The 16,297-nt window shown below is 37.5% G+C and overlaps 1 protein-coding gene across 4 annotated transcripts in view; it reads right to left on the reverse strand.

Annotated features, from left to right (window-relative positions):
• SYBU (syntabulin) overlaps positions 1-16,297 on the reverse strand; it is a gene marked incomplete at its 5' end in the record, with an annotated part of 70,530 nt that overhangs the window by 39,327 nt on the left and 14,906 nt on the right. For 2 of the 4 annotated variants that reach the window (XM_079722318.1, XM_079722317.1), the window contains 2 exons: positions 5,553-5,612; positions 8,062-8,259. In XM_079722318.1, coding sequence (XP_079578444.1) covers positions 5,553-5,612; positions 8,062-8,259 — 258 coding nt within the window. Of the gene's footprint in view, positions 1-5,552; positions 5,613-8,057; positions 8,260-16,297 lie in introns of all 4 variants that reach the window. The other 2 variants (XM_079722319.1, XM_079722316.1) reach the window with 1 other exon arrangement.

Genomic DNA, 16,297 nt, shown 5'->3' on the forward strand with positions numbered 1-16,297 from the left:
GGTGTGTGGTCTGCTGGAGTGTCTGCTACGTATGAGAGACCCATAATGCTTCATTCTCAACACATTAGAGCACTTAGCATCTGGCAGGCTCTCACACCGGTAGCTAGAACACTGTACATGCAATAAATCCTAGTAGACCTGGGATCTGGATGGCAGGGCCTCTGGGAAGAAGAAGATTATAATTCACTAATTCTTAGGGAAAAGCCATTAGCAGACCATTTGGCACTGTTACATTGATCGGGTGCATCATCAAAAGCACAGATGGGAGAAAGGCATGAGAGTAAATATGTAAGTAATCCTGCCATAAAGATAAATACTCAGGTCTCCTCATCACATTTAAGCTTTTTTTCACTGGTCTGGTCTCTGCTGGGGGGAAGGGATAGACTATGAAATAGTTCACCAGAAAACATTCTCTGCTGTATCCTGGGGGAACCTTGTTTCTCTCAGAGTGAAAGAAAGTTTCAGAGATCGATTTCGGTATCAGTGCAAAAGCTCTTGTTTAAGTTGGCAAAGCCTAATGATCTTTGCGAAAGTTTTTTTTTTTTTTTGGCGAAAGTATTAACGACAGGCAGGGCAGCACATAAAACATTGTGACAAGTACAGAAAGGACTAGTTCATGATTAAGTAGAAAATCCTGAAGACCTTAACATTTCTTTGATGTTGACATCCTCAGGGTTTATTTTACTGACCTGCATCCAAACAGCCTCCTGTGTTTAACCTTCTGTATTTCATTGAAGTTACACTGAGGTTCAGTGATTCTGTTATCAGCAACAGCCAGCATGATCTATATATGGACTGTATCAGCTAATGTATAGGGCTCTACAGATATTTTTTAAAAATCCCTGTCTTATATCAATACATCTTTCTCAATTGTCACACTCTCCTATTAATTAGGAATAATTAAAATTATTCCTTTGAAGTCAGACCTTAGACGCAGTGCAGTAGTTAAGAGTTAGAAGCAAGACTACCCTGTTTAAAATCCATTTACAAACTGTGTGACCTTGCATGAATTAACCTCTCTATGCCACAGTTTCTCCGTCTGTAAAATATGGGATAATGATATCACTTTCTCACACTGATATTAAGATTAAGTGAGTAAAGTCCTTGGAATTTTGCCTGGGACAGTCAGGGCTCAATAAATATTAGCTAAAACAATTTTTAATCAAACTTCAGAGTCATGCAAGCCCACAATTACATTTAATGTATTCTTCCAGATACCTTCAGTATCTGAAATAGACTTAAGCCTTTATTTGAGGCTGGGCTTTGCTGCTGGAAGAACTTTGATTGAAACTGTAAGCTATTAGAAAAGTATTGCCCCTTGCCAAAGAATGCAGCATGTTTCCATTTAACCAAAATCTCTTTTAGCACTAAAATTTTAATTTTTCCACTCTATGAAAATATTTCTAAAACGTTCAAGACATTTTCCTGCCCTCATACACATTATCTTCTGCCAACTCCACCATCACACTGACTCAGTCTATTTCTGGAACATTAATTATTGCATTAAGTGCTACAAAACATTTAAAGCCTGAAACACTTAGAAGGTCTCTATGCTTTTCAGTGGTCTTTTGTCTGCTTTTTCATATTTTCCCATCTCTTTCTTCATTGTCAAGCCATCAGCTGTCAATTAATGCTCTTTTCAGTGCCCTCCTATAGCAAACACTCTCCCCACCCATGTTATGTGAATTGGGAGACATGACCTGCTAGAATTCTGTTTTAAATAAACATATAAGTTCTGTGGATAGTTTTAAGGGTTTTCCTGTAAACAAAGTGCAAGGAATTACTGATATCTATTTTAAGAGCAACAGATGACCATTAACATTTACTAAGGAATTACTTTGTGCTAGGTCCAATGTTGGGCATTTTACATTCTTTAATCTGTTTAATTGTCACAATAACCTATTTTACAGATGCGGAATACCAAGTTTCCGGAAGATAACAAGTAGTTGAAGAGTGCACAGTTATAAAGAGGTGGTATGGAACTGTGAACCTAGTATACTGGGCTCCTGAGTCCGGTGGTTAGAAAGTGTCCCCTCAGCCCTGCCCTCCCCTCACTTTTTTTCTGAAGAAATAAACTGGGTAAGCTGTGAGTCTCCTCTTCGTAGCTCAAGTTATTATAAGAATGTATGTCCCACCCGCACCCCATCCTGTAAATTGTTTCTTTTATTTCACAGAACTAACTTTGAAGTGAAAGGGACAATGCTTGTGATAAGCACGGGAACAGCTGCAGGCTATCGGCTGTGTGTGAAAGAGCCTCAATCTACTAAGGGGACCAGTGTTGATTAATCATTAACCCAGTTGGTACCTTCAGAGTTTTCCAGCAAATGCCTCTGAATGTGGGAAAGCGTCTTCTTAAAGTAACCCATCCTCTGTTGTTGTTGTGAGGTTATTACAGTTCATCTGGCCAGGTCTCTGATTTCAAAAGCCTGGGTGGTGTCTGATGACAAGGGAATACTAACTTAGTCTGAATGCTGATGGCAGAGGTGACATCTTTCAAATGCAGATTTCAACATTTCAGTTTCTAAATGTGGGTTTCTTTTCAATTATAGTGACCCTAACCATTTGCTCTTGACCTATCTCCTTAACTGGGAGGTGTTTTTTTCTCCCTTTCACATTTTCTAAATATTTGTTTAAATTGTGTAATTCTTTCCCCAGCTCTCCCACAAGCCTTGTGTAGGAAGGATTTAGTACTTGCATTTGTAGAACAATAACACTGGGTCTTTTTCTCCTTTGGGATAAGATGCTCCCCAAGTAGAAAATCAAGCATTAAAGGAGGCCCAGGGCTTCCCTGGTGGCGCAGTGGTTGAGAGTCCACCTGCCGATGCAGGGGAGACGGGTTCGTGCCCCGGTCCGGGAAGATCCCACATGCCGCGGAGCGGCTGGGCCCGTGAGCCATGGCCGCTGAGCCTGCGCATCCGGAGCCTGTGCTCCGCAGCGGGAGAGGCCACAACAGTGAGAGGCCCGCATACCGCAAAGAGAAAAAAGAAAAAAAAAAAAAAAGGAGGCCCAGGAATGTCATTTAATGTCCTAGCACAGAAATCCAATTAGGCCTTTCCTTTCTAGGAGAGAAAAATCTCATCAGGAAAACTGACTGTGAACTACATATAGGAAAAGCGCCTGGGAGAAGGAATGGTAGCGCCACAGATCCCTGAAAAAGTATTGGGATTAACGTGTACACACTACTATATATAAAATAGATAACTAATAAGGACCTACTGTATAACACAGGGAACTCTACTCAATAATCTGTAATGACCTATATGGGAAAAGAATCTAAAAAAGAGTGCATATATGTGTATGTATAACTGATTCACTTTGCTGTACAGCGGAAACTAACACAACATTGTAAACTAGAATCCAATAAAAATTAATTATTAAAAAAAAAAGTTCCCAATCAGAATGCCTTCATTCCCTTCCTTTTTTTTTTTTGGTGGTATGCTGGCCTCTCACTGTTGTGGCCTCTTCCATTGCGGAGCACAGGCTCCGGACGCACAGGCTCAGCGGCCATGGCTCATGGGCCCAGCCACTCCACGGCATGTGGGATCCTCCCGGACCAGGGCACGAACCCGTGTCCCCTGAATCGGCAGGTGGACTCTCAACCACTGCGCCACCAGGGAAGCCCCATTCCCTTCCTTTTAATCTGTACTGCAGCCCAGATTTATTGTAGTTTTCTGCCTTAAATGATAAGGTCCCTAAGAGCAGGGATGATGTTGAGGTCATCTTTGCTTATCTTTCCCATGTTCCCCCCACACTACACATGATTCCTTGTATACTCTATTCTCAGAGAAGAATTTGCTGAACACCTACCTGATGACAGACATTGTATTACACTCTGGAGATTCAGTCTTAAATGTGTGCTGAGTTGACATGAAGAGGGCAAAGCCATTATTCCACTGAACTGCAGGGATGTTTTCTTCCGCTCTGTGGTGGTAATTTTTAATTAAATCTGCATAGGCATTAAGTGATAGAAGCCAAAGTGACAGAAGGCTCACTGCCTCCAAGAAGTTCCAACACGAGTCCTGCTTGGAGGAAGGCAGGGCTTTCATGCTGTGCGCGTGCCACAGTACCCTGCTGGAGAGGTGCTGGCGTGCTCAGCTCACCTTTCAGAGCCCTTCCTGGCATCCTGTGACACAGTTCTCTTCTCCTTCTGCATTAGATACTCAGTAAATATTATTAGCTCTTTAACTGAATGACCAAAGGGGCATTTCAATAACTCCTTTCTGAGATGAACAGCAGTTTCCAGAATCTAGAACAACGGACCTAAAATAAAATGGGCCCAGGTTAATGTTAAAGGGCCCTTGAGCATCTGTATAAGAGACACTAATTGCTTGCTATTTTAATAAACTGGTATTGGTCCTAATGAGTCAATTTATTTTAAAAAAGTAGAGCGCACATCAGGAGCGGAAGATGAGTTTAGGCTGAGGGGAGATGGTCACCTGGGGACAGAGGAGGTGGAACATTTTAACCGGAGAGCAGTATCTTCTTGTGGTTTAACAGATTATGTCTCTGCATTTTATAAATTTTGCAGTCACCCAGGGGCCTCGGTTCCAGGATTTCCTCTCTTCCTATTTATGAGAATGACAGATTTATTCTGCTGAAAGTTCAGAGAACTATAGGTCACGGTGCAGATCGTTCTAAATACAAAGAACTTACTGTCCAGAATTGGGGCCCAGTCAAAAGCTTGAGCAATGGTTTTTAGTGATGACATTAGGAATTTCAGGCAACTAAGGAATAACCTTTAGGGACCCCTGTGACCTTGATAAAATGCAAATAAATAAAAAAATCACGAGGTCAGCACTGCTTAGGTGATATGTTTGCCTCTGAGCAATTAAATCAGAAGCAGTTGACAAAGGCACTGTTTCAGGCTCTGCCTCTGGGCAAGGGTCATTAAACTAGGAGTCATAAATCCTAATAAAGGAGACCCATGAAACCTCAGAAATAGTAATGTGATATTTTGTGCGTGTTTTTCTGGAGTATGGGTCTGTGGCCTTCACTATTCTCAAATGATCCATTATCAAAACAGCATGAAGAACAACTCTTGTTTCCTTTCCTCCCGTCTTTCCTCCCTCCCCCCTCCTTTTTATTCTTTTTGTCTGCATTTTCTTCATGAAAGCATAAGGCTTAAACATTCTCAGCAAGACAAGTAGCTGATCTTTAGCAAGTGAGTATCTTCTGTAGGAACCAGACTTGCTCAGGGTGGATTCTGTACACACACATAGGGTTTTAAATCTTTCGTTAAGATATGATTATTCTTATTATGATTATTGAAACAAGGAACGGCAAGGATAACCTTAACTGCCATTTAAACTTAGGTTGTTCTTGGGGAGCCACACTTTTCTCTTTTTTCACTGTTTCTTTGTATTGTCACCACTGTAAAATGTTTTTGGAATGGGGCCAGGTGGTGGAGGGGTGGTGAATAACAAAAATGAAATAATTTCAGGTTGCATTCAAGTCCTACAGTACCTTCACAATAAAAATCTACTTTTTCTTCACAATCCATGAAGCGGACATTCTTTCCTGCAGCATTTCATATTCTCAATCCCATAGCCTACCTTTGCTGTTGAGGTCAACCAATGTTGATTGTGCCCTCGATACACACCGGACCCTGTGTGCTAGGAATACAAAAAGAGGATGACAGGGCTTCTGCTCTTAAACTCACATCCTGTATGCTACAGAAGCAGACTCCATTGGTGACTGCTCCCAGGTTAAAAGAAAATTGAGAACATTTCTCAAAGGAAGATATACAAATAGCCAATAAGCACATGAAAAGATGCTCATCATCTTTAGCCACCAGGGAAATGTAAATCAAAAGCACAATGAAATACCACTTCACACTCACTAGAGTGGGTATAATCAAAAAGATAGACCATAACAACTGTTGGTAAAGATGTGGAGAAACTGAAACCCTTATACATTGCTGGTGGTTTGTAAAGTGGTGCAGCCATTTGGGAATACAGTTTGGCAATTCCTCAAAGGGTTAAACATAGAGCTGTCATATGATTCAGCAATTTCATTCCTAGGTATATACCCAAGAGAACTGAAAGCATGCACAAAAACCTGTATGTGGATGTTCATGGCACCATTATTCATGATAGCCCCAAAGTGGAAACAATCCAAATGTCCATCAACTGTGAAGGGATAAGCAAAATGTGGTCTGTCACCACACTAAGGCAAGATGTTAATAACAGGGGAAACTGGAAGTAGTGGTAGTGAGGGGTGATATAAGAACTCTGTTACTGCCTGCTCAATTTTTCTGTAAACCCAAAATTGCTAAAAAAAAGATCTATTTTAAAATGTGGTATATGCATACAATAGAATATTATTGAGCCATAAAAAGAATGAAGTACTAATACATGAACCTTGAAAACATTATGCTAAGTGAAAGAAGCCGAACACAAAAGGCCACATATTGTATGATTCCTTTATACGAGATGTCCAGAACAGGCAAATCGGACAGAGGGTAGGTTGGTGGTTGCCAAGGGCTGGAAGAAAGGAAAAGTGGACAGTGACTGCTAATGGGTATGAGGTTTCTTTTGGGGGAGATAAAAATGTCCTGAAATTGGACAGTAGTGATGTTTGTATGATCTCTTGAATATACTAAATACCACTGAAATGTATATTTTAAGAGGGTGAGTTTTATGGTATATGAATTATTTCTTAATTTAAAAAAAGGAGAATTGAGTTGGGGGAGGGAGGAAGGCAGTTCTAGTTCTTGAGTACACAAGGTAATGGTTTATTTCTTGGCTATAATTACAGGACACTCTTTAATTCATTGCTTCTGTCTTAAATATTGGGGGTAGCTAACACCTTTTTTACAATGTCCATCTTTCTCTTTTATATGCTGTCTTCTCCATTGTGTATCATTCTCTTTCTTTTTTACATTTTTCCGAAGCAAAGGACTGTTAACAAATTCATCATGACAAAATTTACCAGGAACTATTAGGAAACAGAGGATTTCTTCTTCACACAGTTTAAGTTTTGCTCTCAGACTAAACAACATTTTCTTTGGTTGACCAAAAGAAAGACAAAGAATAATCCATTAAGATATGCTATGCATGTCAATTATTCAGGAAGAACAGAAGCAGAGAGAGATGGAAGAGGACACAGGACCTTCCAATGGAAGCGTACACAGGACCAACCTTTGGCTCCATTGAAATAAAGCCATCTATAGCTCCTTGCACAATAATGATATCACCAAACAAAAATTAGAAGACAAATGTAAGGAATGGGGCTCATGCAAGCCATTAATCTGTCTTTTCAGGCTCATTAATATGTATAGTACAACTGGTGATACTGAAGAAAATAATGCAATATAGGGGTTGTCTCTCAATGCCAATACTCAGGTCCTTTTATTTTCAAGTTATAACTTTAATTTCACTAAAACTATATTTGTTCATATACTGTATATATTTCTGAGATGGAAAATATTTATTTATATATTGCAAATTCTGAGAACTGACCTTTTCTGATGTTCATGGAATCTCATTCACTGTAATAAAAATCTCCATTTCATCTCATAGCTTTTACTATTTTGTAATTATTGAACATTCTAGGTATATATATATATATATATTGAATATATAGCATCATATTCATATTTAAATCTTTCAAAGCAAATAAAATAACTAGGTCAGCAAGTATGCCCAGCCCTACAGATGTGCATCAAGACAACCTGTTCTTTTCACAATTTGTGCACACTTTAAATGGTACCAAGTAATTTCTTAGTATAATTTATGCTAGACTTAATTATATAGTTTAAATGTCTGTTAGACCATTCAGTTAACATTTCTACAAATTTCCTCCCTTTTTTACATGTCTTTATAATGGACACATATGTCACTATGCATTCTCAATTATTAACAACTAGTACAGAAAACATTCCACTCTATGCTCTACCTCCTTTACTAAAAAAAAAAAAAAAAAAAAAAAGATGTTTCTGGGTGCTAGGCACAGCATTAGTGTTCCCTACCTTGATATCCAGGTGTTTCATTTCAAATTTCATTTGAAATCCCTCTAGTCATATTTCTCCAATAAGAACATGAAGAGTTTACGTACACTCACCTGGCTTTACAAGGCCTGACTTTGGTTCCTTCTTATGTCGAGCTGACTGGATGCTTCCCTCACCAACCATTCCAGCTGTGAATTTCTTTCTAGTAAAGTCTTCATCACTTCCAGGGCAAAAGCCAACAGGGCTGCTGCCAGCATCCGAGGGCGTTTTCACGGGAGATACTGACTGACTACTAGGACAGCCTGTGTCATCTGGAAGACAAGAATCAATGAGTGTTTAATGAGGAGGGAGGAAATCAGTGATGGCAAAGGGAGGGCAGGCAGTGAGCCATGCCCACACGCGCTCACACATGTACTCTGCTCAAGAGGCCTGGGTTGACTCCTGTGGGTGACTTGCCTTTTATTTTCCATATTCTGACCAATCGTGTTAACAATCAGCTATTATAAAACATATTTTAAGGCAAAACCTTACAAGATTTTGCATCACAAATACTTCTGTAACATTCTTGTTGTCAAAACCTAAATTAGTTTGTTTTGACACTGAGGTAGTATACTTTTGGGTCATAATCGTCCATAAATTTTTGATGGGGTAGGTAAATAAAACGTTTGCCAGAGCAATTCAGGATTATTAATTTGAAGTCTTTGGGGTTGTCGGTGTTAGGAAAAAGTTACTTGAATATTATTGACCACACCCAGTTTTTGATTACTGGGCCCATCAAGTGGTTAACAGAGCTTGATAGAGGCGAAAGCTGGCTTTAGGAGTTCAAGGAAGCAGAAGGCAGTGATCCTGTTTTATTATCAAATGCACTCAACCAAAAATACATCAGTCAGATATCTTGCTGCCTGGGGTAAATGGGTAAAATAAAAATGATATTCAAATTAAAAATATTCCCTTAACTTTCAAGTTATATATTACTACCATGGTCATTACTATAATATGCATGATATGAAGTGATTTGTGTAGATGCTTATTAAGCAAACAGGAAAGTCGCATTGCTAACCCCTATAAATACTTTCCATATCTATTAAATATTTATAATGGTTGGTTAATTCATTTATACTGTGGTGAGAACTGTATGGGAATTTAAAGCCAATCAACATTACTTAACAGTATGTCTACTCAAACTAATCAATTAGTGGTAAATCTTCACTGCTAAATAATTCTTTATTATATGGAAATATTTTGATGTCAGAGTTATTTTAGTAACTAAGTGGGCAAAAAATGAATAAGGACATTTAGTACTAATAACTTTTAGGATTATTACACTTTTATAAATATTAAAGGAACTAAAATAATTTGCCATATATCAAAGGCTATCTTAAAACTTCATAGCTTGAATGAAGACAGAAACAGAAGTAGTTCTGAATAAAATATACTGGTTGCCTGAATTAAGATGACTAGAATCCATCTAAAAAGTAATTGCCTTTGCTTCATTTTTGGCCTTTATTTCAATTTTTATTATGAAATGTCTAAGTTCCTAGAACAAAGTGAACTTGGCACTAGTAAAATGATGTATTTCTCTTGGATCTTTTTTGACTTTTGGACATATTAGTCTATATAGGACCTCAATGGTCTGTTTCTGGAAGTAAATGGTTTTTAGTGCACGGTTCATACCTTCTGTCTTTGTTGCTCTTTTAAATGTGCTATGTTCTTCCTGAATTGAAGAAACTTTGGCCCTGAATCATTGTGATGAGACTCCTCTTGGCTGCTACTGCTCAGCTATTTCGCTATTGTCCCTGGCTTTCTCCTACATTTGCATGTCCCACGCTTCAATCCAAAGAAATCTGAGCTCCTTTCAATCCAAAGAAATCTGAGTGCAAAGTTGCTAATTACTCAGACAGATTCCAGCACTTTTACAAGGTTCAACAGGTCTGCACATGGCCTTGGGAGAGCCTGGTTCCTGATTCCTATCCCAAAGCAGAGAAGCTCAAATGATTGAGGTCTAATCATCCAAAATTACCTATTGTCTTTAAAAGTATTTCCCTATGAGTCAGTTCCATAAGTTACTTCTTTTAAAAGAGAGATGGCCCAAATTAACAGAAATCCATGCTTCAGATTCTCTACCCTAAAAGGTCCTTTTTCTTGAGAACTCTCAAAGGGACAAAATTAAACAATTTCCAGTATTGAGAAACACTGTCGAAATTGTAATTTAAGTAAACAGAAAATGAATGTGTTTTGTTTGGTTCTACTATCACTTTGCCAGAGTTAAATAAGAAGGAATGTGGATATGCCATGTTTTCAGTACTAGACATTTCAAGGATTAAGTACTAGGGTGTGATTAAAAATTGGGGACTGAAGTTATTCCGAATGGTGGCAGTTTAGGGTAGGCAGTAGCAATTTTTCACCTGGCATGTATGCCTCACCTGTCATCAATATTTACAGCCAATAACTCCAGGGACAAGGATTGAGAAGATGAATACCTAAATAAATCTTTAACTTCAGGTGCCTTGTACAGCTTTTGAATCATTACCTAGTAAACAAGTGTTCATTTATCACCTCTTAACTGTCTGGTACTGCACTTCACATTGTGGGGGAAACGAGAGGGATATGAGACATCGTCTTTCATTAAACAAATATGTATCAAGTCCTGGCACTGAACCAGCCACAGGCACTGTACCCAGCCCCCATACTGATGGAGCTTATAAGTAAGTAAAAGGGGTTGGTAAATATCACTTCCAGCGCATAGTTCCTGTAAGCTGTTAAGTCCGTTAAGGCAAATCCATATCCAAGAAAAACTGAGTTATCAGAGAAGCTTGGGGCATTTGCCTGTTTTGTCTAACGGGACCAACACTAACAAAGGAATCTGGTTTTGGAAAGGGCAGGGCCATTAATTTTCCTACTACAGAGACCACACTTTAGGTTATGCAAAGTAAGCCCCGAGCAAAAGCAACAGAGCTTCAGTACCAGAGAGTCAGCTGGTCACCTGTGGCACCTGAGGTATTTTCCTCTGTGCAGCACTGAAGAAGTGGTTATTTTTTCAACAAGTCTTGTTTAGGGCCCCTTCCCTCCTCTTTCCTCTTCCTCCTTTTTAACTTCATGATCAGAGCTGGAAGCAGACCACCAGTCCAGATGAAGATAATATTCCTTTCCAAAATGCAATGCAAAATATTCTTAGTTCACATTTACTCCAAGATTCTAATAGGGAGCCAAGTTGATGTTCTTTGCTTGTTCATGTCTAATCTTATTATGTGCCAAACTACATGTGGATACAGCACATATCAAAGAGATTTATTTATTAAACCTGCTTCAGTTAAACACTTTGTGTGTGCCTTCTGTTCCTTGCTGCTACCTTTACTGTTGAATTTGTCTTGTAGAATTATAGCTTTTATTAGTTATGTTAGTATAAAGAAATTATCAATGAGAAAAATTTCTAATATGACACCATGAAGAAACTGTTTCTGGGCAGGAAATGGCAGAAATCCTGAATGATTTACCCAGAAAAGTGTGGGTTGTTTCAGATTTCCAGAATGGAGAATAGTAAGAACATTTCAGCCTGGTTTTAGCATAAGGGAAGCTTTCCACTAAGGCTTTAGGAAGAGAGTGCAGGAGACTCTCAGTTCTACTGGAGAGAAATGAGTTTTTCTTTTAAAACACACTTAAACACACACCCACACCAGCTCTTACATAGTTGAGTTTTTACATTTCTTTCTCTACTATTCATGGTAAGTATAACTTCATTAAAAAAAATATACACGCAAGAGGACCACTTTCCATGTTTTACACAGTGTGATCCATTTGGGATGGATCCATATGAGATGATTTCCTTCCAGTGTCAACAATTTAAAATCCCATTTACTTGGGTCCAGGATGGCCCCTGGTGGATCTCAGGTAAAAGTGACCCACATCAAGGCCACATCTAAATGATCACCATCTGCACTGAAGGAGACTAATTTACATGCCCTGTTTTATTTATACTGAGGAATAAGTTCTTCCGCTCATTTGTTCTTGTTTATTTGCTTTGAATACGTCAACCCACAGGATTAAGGATAACCGAAGAATATTTGCAGATCCAGGAACCTCCAGAAGTTGTGGCCCACCTCAAGTGCTGTAAGAAATATACTACTAACTAGTTTCCAAATTGGTTTTAAGGGAAAAAAATTTTAAGGTCTATAAAGACAGATGAGAGAAGCAGACATCTAATATAATTTTGTAGTCTGGAGGTTGTTAAAACATGATTTTTAATCTATTTTCCTCTCCCTTTACATTACAAGCTTTTTGAGAATATAGGATATAGTTAATAATTGTAAAATGACTCTACTTATAATTCTGAAAAAAGTGTGTATAAGTATCTTTTAAGATAATTTGTATCTTATTTTAAATGCACTAAAGAAACTTGCTAAATTAAAGAAAACCTTCTGTTGGGTTTAAAAATTTTAACAGATCTTTAAATTATAAAAGTAATAATCTTTAATGCAGAAGATGTAGACTACAGAAAAGTACAAATAAGTAAAAAAAAAAAAAAAAAAAAAAGGAGTGGGGGAATAATATTTTCCTATAATTGTACTGCCCAGAAAAAATATTTAACTATTTGGCATACTTCTTACTGATTTTTTATACATATGATTTACTTGCTTGCTTGCTCTTTGTTTTGTTAAAATTTCAACATACATTATAGTTTCATCACTCTGTTATCAAAAATTTCTCCCTGGAATTTGTCAGGCTAGAAAGAAAGAAGCTATTAAGACTAACAGTAGCCAACACAAAGGGGCGCCCCACTGGCCAAAGATGGAATAATTTGAGCATCAAAAAGAATAATAAATGCAAATGACTGATAATCATTGGATATACTTTAAAGATCTATGAGTTCATAGTAATATAAAACAAAACTAAAAAAAGAAAGGCCCTTTCAACTCCCCCAAAATCCCAACCCACTGGAAATCTTTGGAAGTGACCCAGGGGCCAATTCTTTATATTGAAATTTGGCAATTAAAAGGAAAGAAAGGATTAACATATATCCTGATTGTAGAAAATGTTACTGCACAAACTGTATTTCAGGATAACTTAAATCGCTCACTGATATTGGAAAGTTCTCCCTTACAGAAGCATTCTGGTTAATGAAAGTAGATGGAATAGCAGAAAATTACTACAGTTGACCCTTGAACAACATGCGGGTTAGGGGTGCTAACCTCCATGCAGTCGAAAACCCACATGTAACTTAGCAGTGGCCCACCACATATGTGGTTCTATACCCAAGGATTCAACAAACAGTAGATCATGTAGGACTGTAGTATATCTCTATTTTTAAAAATCTGAGTATTGGGCTTCCCTGGTGGCGCAGTGGTTGAGAGTCCGTCTGCCGATGCAGGGGACACGGGTTCGTGCCCCAGTCCGGGAGGATCCCACATGCTGCGGAGCGGCTGGGCCCGTGAGCCATGGCCGCTGAGCCTGCGCGTCCGGAGCCTGTGCTCCGCAACGGGAGAGGCCACAGCAGTGAGAGGCCCGCGTACCGCAAAAAAAAAAAAAAAAAAAAAAAAAATCTGAGTATAAATGGGCCCACACACTTCAAACGCATGTTGTTAAAGGGTCAACTGTATTTTGCAATTATTTATAATGAAATACTTGATTTAGGCAACAAACATAATGGATGAAACCATCAGACAAAAGGCTGATGGAGAGTCTGCAGTAGAGGGACCAAGCCTTACCCATTTGTACCAACTGAGTATTCTTAGCATAGCTGACAGTGGGGTAACAGACATTATATACCTTCTGATGGGATGTGAGATGAAGCACACAGCATTCTCCACATTCTTGCCACAAAAAACTGTCCCTGAATCTAATCAAGCTTTAAAACTAATGTCCATCTTATAAAATAGATGGAGAACAGTAATGGGTTAAATCAGGGGTTGGCAAACTGCAGCCTGCAGGCCAAATACTGTCAGCTGCCTGCTTTTGTAAATCAAATGTTATTGGAACACAGCCCAATACTTTACATAGTGTCAACTGTGGCTTTCAAGCACAAAGGTGAATAATTACAACAGAGATCATCTGGCCAGCAAAGCTGAAAATATTTCCTAGCTGGTCCTTTTCAGAAAAAGTTTGCTGGTCTCTGGGTTAAATGATACCATGAGGAAGCAAACAGGCACTTTTGAGACAACTAGGGCTAGTAGTTTCAGTGTTCTCTAGCGTACCAAGGAATTATGTTAAATTCCTTGTTAAGTTATGTTAGTAATGAAAATGGCACTGTGATTATGTAAGAAAATGTCCATTTTTTTAAAGAAAGCATGCTGAGGTATGTAGGTAGACATGAAATAACATGATGTCTGGATATATGCTTTAAAATGCTTCAGCAAAGTAAAAGAGAAAAAGGGATAGATGTAGCAAATATGACAGAATCTTGCTATTAATCTGGATAAAGTGGACAAGCAGCTTATTGGTGTTCATTGTAGTATTCTCTCTTCTTTGGGTATGTTTTTAAAAGTGTCAAAGTGTTTTATTTAATTTCTCAAAAACATTATTTTAAATAAGTAACTATTTAAAATAGGAACACAGTGTTTCTAAAAATCAATTCCTTCTTGTAGGGTATTTTAGGATGTTTCCAATTTTCTATTATTGAAATTGCTTTAACACAACATTTTACAGATAAATCTCTTGTCAAAATTTTTATTATCTCATAGAACATATCTCTAAAAATGGATTACTAAGACTTCCGAGAAATTTGAGGCAATTTATATTCCTATTATACTGTATGAGAGTATCCTACTTATTAAATTCCTGCCAATAATGAATACTAGTTTGTTTGCATTTTTGCCAAGTTAATAATGCAAAGTGTATTTCTGATGTTTTAGTTTGCATGTATTTAATTATCAGTGAGGCTTAATGTCCTTCATATGTTTGCTGGCCTTTTATTTTTACACTTATCCTATGTATTGTTCATGTCCTCTGACAGCTTTTCTATTAAGGTGTTAAGGAATTCTTATTGATCTGTAAAAAATCCTTATATATGAAAGGCATAGCCCTTTGGCATATTTCACCAAGTTTGTTTGCTTTTAGTTTATAATGTTCTTGACAACCAACCTTTTCTAATTTCTAGCTGTCAAATCTCTCCATATTTTCCTTTGTGATTTCTTCCAATGCTTTAATGCTTAGAATGTCCTTCTTATTAACTCCAAGATCAATGAACTATTACCTACACTTTCTTTTAGATTTTTATAATTTCAGTTTTTATTATATCAAATCCATCTGGAATTCATTTTAAAATGCAGTGTAAGGTTAGATGTTAACTGTACTATTATTATTTTCTGAATTTTTAGGAAATGTATCCTGTCCATATTACTTTGAAATGCTTTTCTGATAAAATTTTGAAAGCAATGAATATTTTTTGCAAAGTGAATATATATATACACACACATATATACATTTGTATATATATATATATTTTTAATCCACATTTTAAAATATTAGGATTGCCCAAAGTGTGTGTGTGTCATATAATTTCCTGATATTTAACTAAAGTGTCTAACAACCAGTGCCATCCAACACATTTGGTGGCAATTATGACGACCAAGTTCCTACTTCAACTTCCTTGTAACTTAAAGATTACATATAAAATATTTCTTCAAAGTCCAAGAAACATCTCTAGAACTTCTGGTTCACTTCTGAATTTAGATCTCAGAGCTCATTTGTTTTCCAAAATGCTGAACTAAAAAATTCCAAAAGACATACTTAAAAATAACATCAGGCAGAAGAAAACGTGGTTTTGTGCCATAATGTCTTGAAACATTCAGTTATGGTTTGATGCTGTTCAATGTTCAGTTGCATAATTTGGAGGAAGAATCATTTCTATTTTAAGGAAACATTACTTTAAAACTACATAGAAATCTAGTTGATTCTCATGAATGACAAAAGTGTTTACAGACTATTTATTCATCCATTCAACAAATATTTACTGAGTATCTACTACATGCCAGACACTGTTATAGGTGTTACTAGTCTTACTGCTCCAGACACTGACATTTTTTAAGATAGTCCAATGGAGACAGATAGCTTAAACTCATGGTTAATCTGAACCCTGTGAAATTCTTACTACAAATCATTCAGTGCTCTGAAAGGATGTAGGTAGGTAAGAAAAGTAACATTTATTAAGTAGCTATCATGTGGCAAGGATACTAATTTTTTCTCATTTTTATAGGTGGAAAAACTGAGGCTCAGAGAGGTTAACAAATCCAGCCACACAGCTACTAAGGTATGGACCCAAAGATTCAAACTCAGGTTTGTCTGACTGTAAAGTCCTTGTTTCTCTCACCACCACAAGCTAACTGTTTTCTAAATTTTCCTACCTATGTTTGTTCC

The sequence above is a fragment of the Hyperoodon ampullatus genome, assembly GCF_949752795.1.
Source record: "Hyperoodon ampullatus genome assembly, chromosome: 17".
NCBI lineage: Eukaryota > Metazoa > Chordata > Mammalia > Artiodactyla > Ziphiidae > Hyperoodon > Hyperoodon ampullatus.